Here is a 12,079-nt window from a genome sequence, read left to right as displayed (position 1 = left end):
GTGGGCGGGGCGTTATATCATCAATTGATGAGCCCCAATTTGGAAAAACGGACAGTGGGAGCAGTGAAAAGTGTAGAGAAGAAATCCAGAGAAGTTGGCCATGGCAACCAATCAGCATTCAAGTAACAACTATCATTTGCATACTATACAACTGTACGGAGCAGCTGATTGGTTGACATGGGCAACTTCTCCACTCTTTTCACTGCTTCATGACCCCTCAGTACAGCAGTAGGTGGTTGAACGGCAGTGTCCGCACACAGCAGTGACTTATTGTGTCAGTGTATCCCGGACCCTGCTTCCTGCACCAGCCCGGAGTACGAGTCCAGGCAGCCTAGCCTCCTGTGTGTGTGTGTCCCAGATGCTCGCCCGACCTTTTCCGCACAGAGGAGGTGCCCTGCACAGCAGCGCAGCAGTAACTCCGTACACGGGCGGGGTCAGGGGTTACCGGAAAGTGAGTGGGGTTACCCGGCCGAATCTGCTTCCGGGGCAGTGTGCCCTGCATGTGCGCGCTGTGCAGCAGCGTGTTGTTGTTGCTGTAGTGAGAATAGAGGCAAGCGAGTGTGCCCTGTTCGGGTAACTGAATATGGCGGCAGCTCCGTGGAATCGCGTCCATATCCCGCGTCCCGCCATCCAGTGCCAGGTGTCCGTGCTGCTAAGAGACAGTACAGGTGACCGCGTGTGTACATGTACGGTAGAGCCTAGTTTCTCTTCATGGAAAGGACCTTTCTAGTGATGGGAATCAGTGTAGCGACTAGTTTCCCTTCGTCGAGAGGACTTTTCCCATAAGTCAGTAATCTTACCCCTAGCTAGTGCGGTAACTGGCTGCTTCCAGATCACATGTGCTGTATCTATAATAGTAGTAATAATTTGGCACTGATCGAGAACATTAATTTAGTTGAGACCTTTTTATATCTCGCGGGGATTATGTAATGTCAATATAATTTTACCAGCTGAGAGTCTGCATTGTCACTGCTATTATTATTATTATTGTTTATTTATATTGCGCCCCAAGTTTTTCGCAGCAGCTAAAGGGCCCTACACATTAGGCGATAACACTAAATGATATGAATGTTTTCGTTCATATCGTTCAGTGTGTAGGCACCAACGATGAACGGCACAGCGCTCGTTCATCGTTGGTGCCGGGTCGCTCATGCATGCAGGCCAATATGGACAATCTCATCCATATTAGCATGCAGTGCTATGGAGCCGGGTGACAGGGGGAGTGAAGAAACTACACTTCCCCAAACCTCTGCCGCCGGGTCGGCCGTCGCCGGGCACCTCGACGGTGCATCGTCGAGTGTGTAGGGGGCATAACACATACACACCAACATTTTACAAATAAAAATCGGTGCAAATTAGAAAAGGGGGTGTGACCACGGTTCAATGGAAGTTTGGAGAGTCAAAAATCGGTACAGACCATTTAAAATAAAAAATAAAAAAGGTACTGTACCTGCCAAAAAGTTACAGTTGGAAGGTATACCTGACAAAGTACATAAATGAGCAAAACAAGAAAACAGTGATTTACAGTATAAGACAATGTAGGACAAATACATAGTATATTAACATTTCTTCATCAGGGAATAGGACACTGAAGTAATCATCAGGGTGGCAGAAACCAAGGGTTACATGCTGTAGGGTATATGGAGTAGAAAACAGTCTAAAGCTGGGGACACACTAGACAATATTTGAAACAATTTGCACCCTTACGACAGCTTGGAACACAAATCGTCAAGTGTATACGCTCTGTTTGCGTAATCCTGCGGCCGCCAGGAATGTTTTCTGGTCGGCCCTACATGCAGCACAATCTGAAAATATCAATGACAGCATACTCCTGGATGCGGTCACTGACAATATCTTTTGCAAGATTGCATGTACTATATCATTTGTCTGGGAGTTCAAGGGAAATTGTTGATGACAACACATATTTCTGCAGCGGGGTATACTGGTATTCCACAGGGAATAACATCGGGGGGTGTAGAGTTGGATCTTGATCCGAGGCACCAACAGGCTAAAGCTTTGACTGTTCCCAGGATGCACTGCACCGCCTCTATAGCCCCGCCTTCAGGCACTGGAGCTCAGTTTGTAAGTTGGTGCCTGCAGTGCAGGTCACTAACAGGTGGGGCTGCGCTAGGCAGCCCTGAAGAGCGCTTTTTAGAAGACTTCAAGGGCCGCAGCACTTTCTATGTCTTTATGACATACTGTGCTGTGGCTCCATCACCTCCCTCAGCGGCGCTGCAAACTCCAGCGGCCTGATTCCCGGGTACTTGCACACCGAGACACACCGGTTTCTTAGGCACACCACCGCTGTCATTCTCCTGGATCGCGTGGCTGCACTAAAGGGAGGAGGTAAGAGGGTCCCCCAGGTGGGACCCGCCGGTAAATCTCGATTCGGTCGTGGTCCCAGGAGACGGACCGCGCCGCTGGCGTGGACACTGTGTCACACAGGGACCCCACTATATCCACCAGGGCAAGGAGCTTAGGTCGGATTTACTAAATTCCGTTTGTAAAAGGCACCACAGTACCCGGTGGTGAAGTCCAGCAGAGGGGATAAGGTGCTGACCTGTAGCCCCTCCCCCAGCTCCGGGCGCTATCTACTGCTTGTGTACCCGCCCTGGAGCTGCATATCTCTCTCTTCCTCACTCCCTGAAGAGATTTTGGCACCATTACATAGCTGGTCTGATCTCCGGGACTGCGGGGCACTGTCTCCTCTGTAAAGCCGCCTGTATCATCAGCGCTGTGCATTTACAGACACTTAAGTATTCTACATGTCATTTTAGACAGTGTTAGTTAAGAACAAGTGTACTGCTATCTGAATATTTAGTACAAGTATTCTGTGATATACATCCAGTGTTTTCTGTGCATTGTTATATCTGTATATATACAGAAGTATATGTAATACTAGTCCACTGCAGTTTTATTGTTTATATGTAATAATTCCTGCATTGTACCTGTGACTGAGTGTGCCTATAGCTGCTGTGTAGATTCCTTTCTTGTGTATCACCCGTTTTGCTATCACTATATTCTGTACCCTGGGAAACTAAGTGCATCAGGGTCTCCTATAATATATAGTGCTACACAGGGTGTAGTGTTTGTATTTCTTACTGTGTTGTTCAGTCACACCGCTTAAATCCTCTGTTTTTGCTCTGTGTTTACTGTCACAAAACACAGGGGATTATTTGCTGGTTTTTGTGTTTGGCTATATTGTACTGTTATGCCCTAAGGCTACATCCCATACAATGTCTGCTACACAGGGCGGGATATCCGCGGACGCTCCTGCATCATGCAGTGCTGTCGTTACGGATTCTCTAGTGGGGGAAGTCTTAGCTGCTGGTTCAGGCGCGAGGTGTCATACATCTCCCAGTCCGCCTGTGGCCAATCAGGACAAACCTTGGGCAGCTTTTTCAAAAATACTGACTACGCTTGTAACATGTCTTACGCCCGCTGTGGGGCCTCCCGTGCCATTACAGCCACATATTGTTCCTGTAGTCAATCCGCCATGGGCGGATACCCTGTCTACCCAGTTACAGCAATTAAATCAGACTTTGGTTAGACAAAAGTCCAGTCCACGCCTCTCTTGGGGCCAATGGGTCATCGAAAAAGGCCATTTCTTCCTCACAATCCACTAATATTTCGGATAATTCTTCCAATGAGGATAGGGAATCTACTGATCCGTCAGTATCCGTCGTATATATTACCACAGCCTCTTACTATATTCAGGAGGCGGCCTCTGATCCTGCATGGTGGCCAAGGCTTCTACTACGTCTATCCTGGCTCGTCGGATTCTGTGGTTGAGGTCCTTGAAGGTGGACATGGACTCTAAAAAGACCTTGGTTGTGCTTCCTTTCAAGGGAGACATACTATTTGAGGAGGATCTGAACAAGGTTGTGACTAACTTGGCGACGGCCAAGACTGCATTTCTCCGGCTGAGTACAACTTTTCGTTCCTTTCGGCCTCCAAGTAAAGCAAAAGGTTAGGCGTATCCGAGAAAGGCTTCTACTTCCAAGACCACTAAGCCCAAATCTAAACAATCCTGGGCCACCCGTCAGCCTGCTTCCAAACAAGACAAGCATGCTACATGATGGGGCGGGCCTCCCCCTGGGGGCCCCAGGGTGGGAGGCCGACTTCTGCAGTTCGCCCAGGCCTGGTTAAAGACCACTTCAGACGCCTTGGTGTGGGAAGTTGTTTTTCACGGGTACGCAGTCTCTTTCAAGAGACGTCCCCCTCGCCAGTTCTGCACAACGGTTATCCCATTGGATCCATTAAAAGCGCAAGCTCTACACTTGGTTGTACAATCCCTCCTGGACACAGCAGTGGTACCAGTACCTCTATCCCAGAGAGGCAGGGGATACTATTCGACCCTGTTTCTAGTTCCGAAAACCAAACAGGTCTTTCCGGCCTATCTTCAACCTCAAATCATTGAACAAGTTTGTGAGAGTGTCCAAATTTCATATGGAAACCCTGCGCTCTATTGTGCTGGCCATGGAACCCGAGGACTATATGGTATCCCTGGACATACAGGATGCTTTCCTGCACATACCTATTGCCATTTGGCATCAGCAATATCTGCGGTTTGCTATTGGCAACCCTCATTTTCAATTCCAGGCTCTGCCATTGGTCTGGCCACTGCACCTCGGATTTTCACCTAGGTCATGGCTTTCCTCCGTCGTCAGGGAATCCGGATCCTGTCGTATCTGGACGACTTGCTGATTCTGGCGAACTCCCAGGATGTCCTCCTCAGTCAAATGGAGATGTTGGTCCAATTCTTACAAGCCCACGGGTGGCTCATCAATTGGAAGAAGTCCTCCCTGGTACCTGCTTGGAGCATGGTGCACCTGTGGGCGCTGCTGGACACACAGAGCCAATGAATGTTTCTATCTCCGGAGAAGGTCCTGAAGCTGCAGGACAAGATCAGATGCTTCCTCTCTCGCCCAAGAGTGTCCATACACTCGGTGATGCAAGTACTGGGCCTCGTGGTGTCGGCTTTCGACATGGTAGAGTATGTTCAATTTCATTCCCGCCCTCTGCAGAGGTTAATACTTTCAAAATGGGACAGCCTGCCTCATTGGATAAGGTCTCAAATGATCTCCTTGACTCCGGAGGTGGTGGCTACAGGACCAACAGTTGAGCAGGTGTCATCCCTTCTGTATCTCTGACTGGGTCCTCCTGACAACAGATGCCAGTCTGCGAAGTTGGGGCGCGGTGTTTAAGCAACACTCACTCCAGGGTTGGTGGACCGGGGAAGAATCTCTCCTCCCGATAAATATTCTGGAATTGCGGGCAGTGTTAAATGCGTTGACACTGGCGCTGCCTCTGGTACAGAACAGGCCTATTCAAGTACAATCAGACAACGCCACCACGGTGGCCTACATAAATCATCAAGGCGGCACTTGAAGCCGCATGGCAATGGTGGAAGTGTCAAAAATCCTACAATGGGTGGAACGCCATCTGCCAGCCATATCTGCAGTGTTCATTCCGGGAGTCCTCAACTGGGAAGCGGACTTCCTCAGTCATCAGGACGTGCACGCCGGAGAGTGGAGTCTTCATCATGAAGTCTTTCAACTCCTAGTGGACAAGTTGGCCTACCAGATGTAGATCTGATGGCATCTCAACATCACAAGGTTCCGTTCTTCGGAGCAAGGACAAGGGATCCTCACGCAGTGTTCGTGGACGCATTGGCAGTTCCATGGAACTTTAGGCTGCCATATGTGTTGCTTCCAGTGTCACTCCTGCCCAGGGTACAGCGGAAGTTCACGCAAGAAAGAGGAATTTCTACTCCTAGTCGCTCCAGCATGGCCCAGACAGCATTGGTTCTCAGACCTGCAGGGTCTCTCGATAGAGCGTCCTCTTCTACTTCCTAAATGCATATAAAGAAAAGGAGACAAGACAAAAGAAATCCTTTTCGGGAGCACTCTTATTTGAAAATGGTAATGATAATTAATCAGTTGTAGTGAAATGATATGATGATGAATAATCTAAAACTTGGCTTTTATTTTATCCCATTAAAATATCGACCTATGTATTCCAAACATATTAAATATCTATTAATCAAAAATAGAAGAGAGAAAGGTGAAATAAATTAGATGAGTGAGAGTGAGCAGATTAGAACTGCCCCACCAGTGTTTTCACATGAAGATATAGGTGATCATCTTGGTGATATCCACAGTGCCTGGTATTCCTAAGCGGTCCTCCTTCAAAGTACTAACCAGGTCTATCCTATCAGCTTCCGAGATAGAAGATCGGGCTACTCTCAGGATAGTACGACCTTGAATGATGAAGATGACATATGAAAGAAGAGAGAACCCACTTCTGCTGTCTGTACTCTGCCTACTATACGTCACTGGATAAATTGGCCCCAGGCTTTTCCAGATGAGAGAGTGTTGGAAAAGAGAACCATCACCAGTTTTTGATAGGCGAAGATCATAAATTGGTTGATCTACCTCCACTTAGGATTAAGGCAGAAGGAAGAAAGGAGCACTTCTGCTTTCTGTTGTGATAGCCAAATGTACGCTGGGAAGGGCAGAACCCTTGCCAGCACAGCTATCAGCCAGATGAGAGAGTGCTGAGAAGAGATAGAGCTCTAACAGATAATCAGAAATGTATAATTTGTTTGAACTAATTCATTCAAATAATATTCAAAATATTATAACTGATCTCCTCTTATTTTCCTATGCCAAAGTGCATAAGAATAATACAGTGATTTTCATATACAGGAGATCAATTAATATTCACACACTTTTTCTGATTAAATTATATCCTGAGCATTTATCAATCAACATATGCTGGTAATTCAGATGAGGTATTTAGGCAGAGGTGGCATCTCGTGGTGATTTAGCAAAATCATAAATATCTAGAGTACCTTAAATGATAAATAATTGTTGGCAGGAAGGTCCCAATCTCTCACATAAAGATATAAAGAAACACTGTTGCAGAAAAATACTCCAGCAGAAAGTCTGCAAAATCAGTTAGTTATCACATAAAGATATGAGAGAAACAATGTTGCAAAAAAAGTTTTCCAGCAATAGGTCTACAGAATCAATCACTTGGTAAATTAACCTTGTATAGGCTTGTAACAATTCTGCAATGAAATTTCATTAGTATATAGAACTCATATCAGTTCAGAAATGCATAAACCACATGAATGGAAAAATAATGTGCAACAAATGTATCAAAGTGTAACAGAGTATCACATAAGTATGCAACATATATATTTTTAAATGAAATAGATGCACCTTTTTGATGCTTTCGTTTTTGTACTAGAGGTTTGTAGAGGGTACCCCTGGCGCTTGGTCTTTTAAAGATGATTACAAATACAATTCAAAGACAATACCATATAACGCATGCCAAATATCTCTAGATGGCCAGTATTGCTAATACATATAACTCAATGGATAAAAAAACAATATTTATTGAGCTAAAAGACAAACAACATGTGTACATATGACATGAACAATATAGGAAAGTGACTCGTGCATCCAGTGGTAAGCCGGATCAGCTGATATATAGGATCCTGCTGGGTGGATACTACCCCAATATGTTGTTTCCTGGTGAGTGCCACGACTGGTCACCTCAGACCTGATTATAGTGCAGTGATGGTTTAGGTCTCTGTGCAAAAGCAGGCAATAAAGTGACTGGTGCGTACGTGGAAATATGAATCTCTCACCGTTAGGTTCCCGTGCGGTGGGCTGGTTTAAAATAAACAAGTTGGTCCAAGGCTGATAGGCCTGGCACCACCGCCACGGGTTTTATCAGCAGGGAGTCCTGGAAGTGTGCAGCTCCTTCTCCAAATAACGCGTTTCGGTCAAAGATGGCGACCTTTCTCAAAAATGGATAGAGAGCTGTAGTCCTTATGCTTCTTTTATACCCTAACTAATCCTCTAATGATGGCATAATCACATACAAGCGTGTTTCTGGAGTCATGTGACCGGAAACACATGACTGCGTTCCAGCGGCTATTTCCGTACCACCTATGTCCTCGAGAGCCGCACTTCCGGGATGACGTGACCAGAGTCACGTGGTTGCGTTCCAGCGGCCATTTCCGACTTTGCTGGATCTCATAGCGGAAGTGACGCGGCCGTTTCTTTCCTCACAAACCGTGTACATGTAACCAACGTGGCTTCCTGATGGTCCGGCGGACATCTTGCTTAAGGGAATATATCTTCTATTTGCCCAGAGGTTTTCACATGTATTGATCCCCACACCTGACCAAACTGGATGGTACTTCGTATTCCCATCATGTCCATCCCTGATTACCCGGGTGGGGATCTTAATTTCCTCAGACAGATGCATTGAAGATCAAAAGGATATATAATGTGAAAGAAAAAAATATATAATTAATACACATTTAAATATATGATGAATATATATATATATATATATATATATCATTGTTACAGAACCAGTGTTTTAGGAATTTTTACATTTAATCAAGAAACCACCGTAATTCGAAGTCGACATTATGGCCTTTAGGTTTTAGCGTGTCGAGATCATATATCCATCTCATTTCACTTTGCGCTAAGCGCTTTTCCAGATTTTTATTACGCCAAGTAGGTTTTATCTGTTGTAGACCAATGAAACGTTTAGTCTGTCCCTCACACTTATTGTGTTTTTTACTAAAATGTTCCGAGAGGGGATGAGTTTCTAGTCCCTTACGGATATTATAAATATGCTCCGCTGCTCTCGTTTTTAGTGGCCGTGATGTTTTTCCAATATAGATTTGGCCACAAAAACACTCAAACTCATAGAAAACCGACGGACTCCAATGCCTACTTGAGTATTAATAGCGAGCACCATGAGAAATGGCTAGAAAATATACCAGTAGGGCAATTCAAACGAGTAAAAAGGAATTGCTCAGACCCCATAATCCTGGAAACACAACTCGAGGAAATGGCAGAAAGATTTAGGGAAAAAGGATATGAGGAGTCCACATTGAAAAAGGCTAAAGAGAAAGTACACCAGCTAGACAGAAAGGAGCTCCTGATAGAGAAGGAAAAACCCATTTTGAAAGATAACCCTTATGAATGGGCTTTTATCACCCAATATGGTGCATACCATAAGAAGGTTGAAAAAGTGTTTAGAGACAATTGGCGAATACTGCTGGATGACCCAGTTTTGGGGAATTCCTTACCGACGAAACCTGTGTTCATATACAAAAAGGCCAGATCTCTGAAGGATAAATTGGTTAACAGTAGCCTAAAAGAGAACACCATAGGAAGGACATGTACTAAGGGGTTCCACAGATGCGGGGACTGCCTAATGTGCAGAACAACTACGAAAAAAGATATAGTCAGAAAGATCACTGACTTTGAGGTGAATGGCAAGAAATATGTGATAAAAGACTTTGTAACCTGCCATTCTAGGAACGTAATCTACCTATTGGAATGTAATTGTGGCCAAATCTATATTGGAAAAACATCACGGCCACTAAAAACGAGAGCAGCGGAGCATATTTATAATATCCGTAAGGGACTAGAAACTCATCCCCTCTCGGAACATTTTAGTAAAAAACACAATAAGTGTGAGGGACAGATTAAACGTTTCATTGGTCTACAACAGATAAAACCTACTTGGCGTAATAAAAATCTGGAAAAGCGCTTAGCGCAAAGTGAAATGAGATGGATATATGATCTCGACACGCTAAAACCTAAAGGCCATAATGTCGACTTCGAATTACGGTGGTTTCTTGATTAAATGTAAAAATTCCTAAAACACTGGTTCTGTAACAATGATATATATATATATTCATCATATATTTAAATGTGTATTAATTATATATTTTTTTCTTTCACATTACATATCCTTTTGATCTTCAATGCATCTGTCTGAGGAAATTAAGATCCCCACCCGGGTAATCAGGGATGGACATGATGGGAATACGAAGTACCATCCAGTTTGGTCAGGTGTGGGGATCAATACATGTGAAAACCTCTGGGCAAATAGAAGATATATTCCCTTAAGCAAGATGTCCGCCGGACCATCAGGAAGCCACGTTGGTTACATGTACACGGTTTGTGAGGAAAGAAACGGCCGCGTCACTTCCGCTATGAGATCCAGCAAAGTCGGAAATGGCCGCTGGAACGCAACCACGTGACTCTGGTCACGTCATCCCGGAAGTGCGGCTCTCGAGGACATAGGTGGTACGGAAATAGCCGCTGGAACGCAGTCATGTGTTTCCGGTCACATGACTCCAGAAACACGCCTGTATGTGATTATGCCATCATTAGAGGATTAGTTAGGGTATAAAAGAAGCATAAGGACTACAGCTCTCTATCCATTTTTGAGAAAGGTCGCCATCTTTGACCGAAACGCGTTATTTGGAGAAGGAGCTGCACACTTCCAGGACTCCCTGCTGATAAAACCCGTGGCGGTGGTGCCAGGCCTATCAGCCTTGGACCAACTTGTTTATTTTAAACCAGCCCACCGCACGGGAACCTAACGGTGAGAGATTCATATTTCCACGTACGCACCAGTCACTTTATTGCCTGCTTTTGCACAGAGACCTAAACCATCACTGCACTATAATCAGGTCTGAGGTGACCAGTCGTGGCACTCACCAGGAAACAACCTATTGGGGTAGTATCCCCCCAGCAGGATCCTATATATCAGCTGATCCGGCTTACCACTGGATGCACGAGTCACTTTCCTATATTGTTCATGTCATATGTACACATGTTGTTTGTCTTTTAGCTCAATAAATATTGTTTTTTTATCCATTGAGTTATATGTATTAGCAATACTGGCCATCTAGAGATATTTGGCATGCGTTATATGGTATTGTCTTTGAATTGTATTTGTAATCATCTTTAAAAGACCAAGCGCCAGGGGTACCCTCTACAAACCTCTAGTACTTCACTTGTAGAGAAATAGTGTTTTTTCTCCCCTTAGAGGTGTACCTAGGAAGCTGGTCCTTTTCTACTGCGCACTACTGGTTTGTTAGACATCTGCTTTCGTTTTTGTGCAACAAGTGAGGACAACATAAAGTGATCTAGACTAATGAGGATGTTAGAAGAAATATATATTCTTTTAGTGCATTTAAGTATTAAGTCATGCACAGGGGTGTAAATATTATGACCCCTAATAATAATCCTCGATTGATAACATGCAATGTGGGGGGAGGGGGAGGGGGGAAAAAGCGTAATGAGTGTAGCCGTGAGTGGAAAATATATTTTCTCTAACGTCCTAGTGGATGCTGGGGACTCCAAAAGGACCATGGGGAATAGCGGCTCCGCAGGAGACTGGGCACAAAGTAAAAGCTTTAGGACTAGCTGGTGTGCACTGGCTCCTCCCCCTATGACCCTCCTCCAAGCCTCAGTTAGATCTTTGTGCCCGGCCGAGAAGGGTGCAATCTAGGTGGCTCTCCTGAGCTGCTTAGAAGTAAAAGTATACTTAGGTTTTTTTATTTTCAGTGAGTCCTGCTGGCAACAGGCTCACTGCAGCGTGGGACTAAGGGGAGAAGAAGCGAACTCACCTGCGTGCAGAGTGGATTGGGCTTCTTGGCTACTGGACATTAGCTCCAGAGGGACGATCACAGGCCCAGCCATGGATGGGTCCCGGAGCCGCGCCGCCGGCCCCCTTACAGATGCTGAAGCAAGAAGAGGTCCATAAATCGGCGGCAGAAGACTTTCCTGTCTTCATAAGGTAGCGCACAGCACTGCAGCTGTGCGCCATTGCTCTCAGCACACTTCACACTTCGGTCACTGAGGGTGCAGGGCGCTGGGGGGGGGCGCCCTGGGAAGCAATGAATTTACCTTATTTGGCAAAAAATACATCACATATAGCTCCTGGGCTATATGGATGTATTTAACCCCTGCCAGTTTTCCAGAAAAAAGCGGGAGAAGAGCCCGCCGTGAAGGGGGCGGGGCCTATCTCCTCAGCACACAGCGCCATTTTTCCCACACAGCTCCGCTGGTAGGAAGGCTCCCAGAATCTCCCCTGCATCCTGCACTACAGAAACAGGGTAAAAAAGAGAGGGGGGCACTTATTTGGCAAAATAACAGATATAAGCAGCTATAAGGGATAGACACTTATTGTAAGGTTGTCCCTATACATATATAGCGCTCTGGTGTGTGCTGGCAAACTCTCC

General features: G+C 45.5%; 1 protein-coding gene across 2 annotated transcripts in view; it reads left to right on the top strand.

Annotated features, from left to right (window-relative positions):
• Positions 1-253: 253 nt before the first annotated feature.
• The window catches only part of NEPRO (nucleolus and neural progenitor protein), a 100,035-nt gene continuing 88,209 nt past the window's right edge, over positions 254-12,079 (top strand). The window contains exon 1 of one of the 2 annotated variants that reach the window (XM_063953201.1): positions 254-451. Coding sequence is in view for 1 of the 2 variants with exons in the window: in XM_063953200.1 (XP_063809270.1) it covers positions 584-668 (85 nt within the window). In the remaining variant the exon portion in view is untranslated. The other variant, XM_063953200.1, reaches the window with a different exon arrangement.

Source organism: Pseudophryne corroboree, chromosome 2, assembly GCF_028390025.1.
Source record: "Pseudophryne corroboree isolate aPseCor3 chromosome 2, aPseCor3.hap2, whole genome shotgun sequence".
Lineage (NCBI taxonomy): Eukaryota > Metazoa > Chordata > Amphibia > Anura > Myobatrachidae > Pseudophryne > Pseudophryne corroboree.
This window is presented reverse-complemented; position numbering and strand designations above follow the sequence as displayed.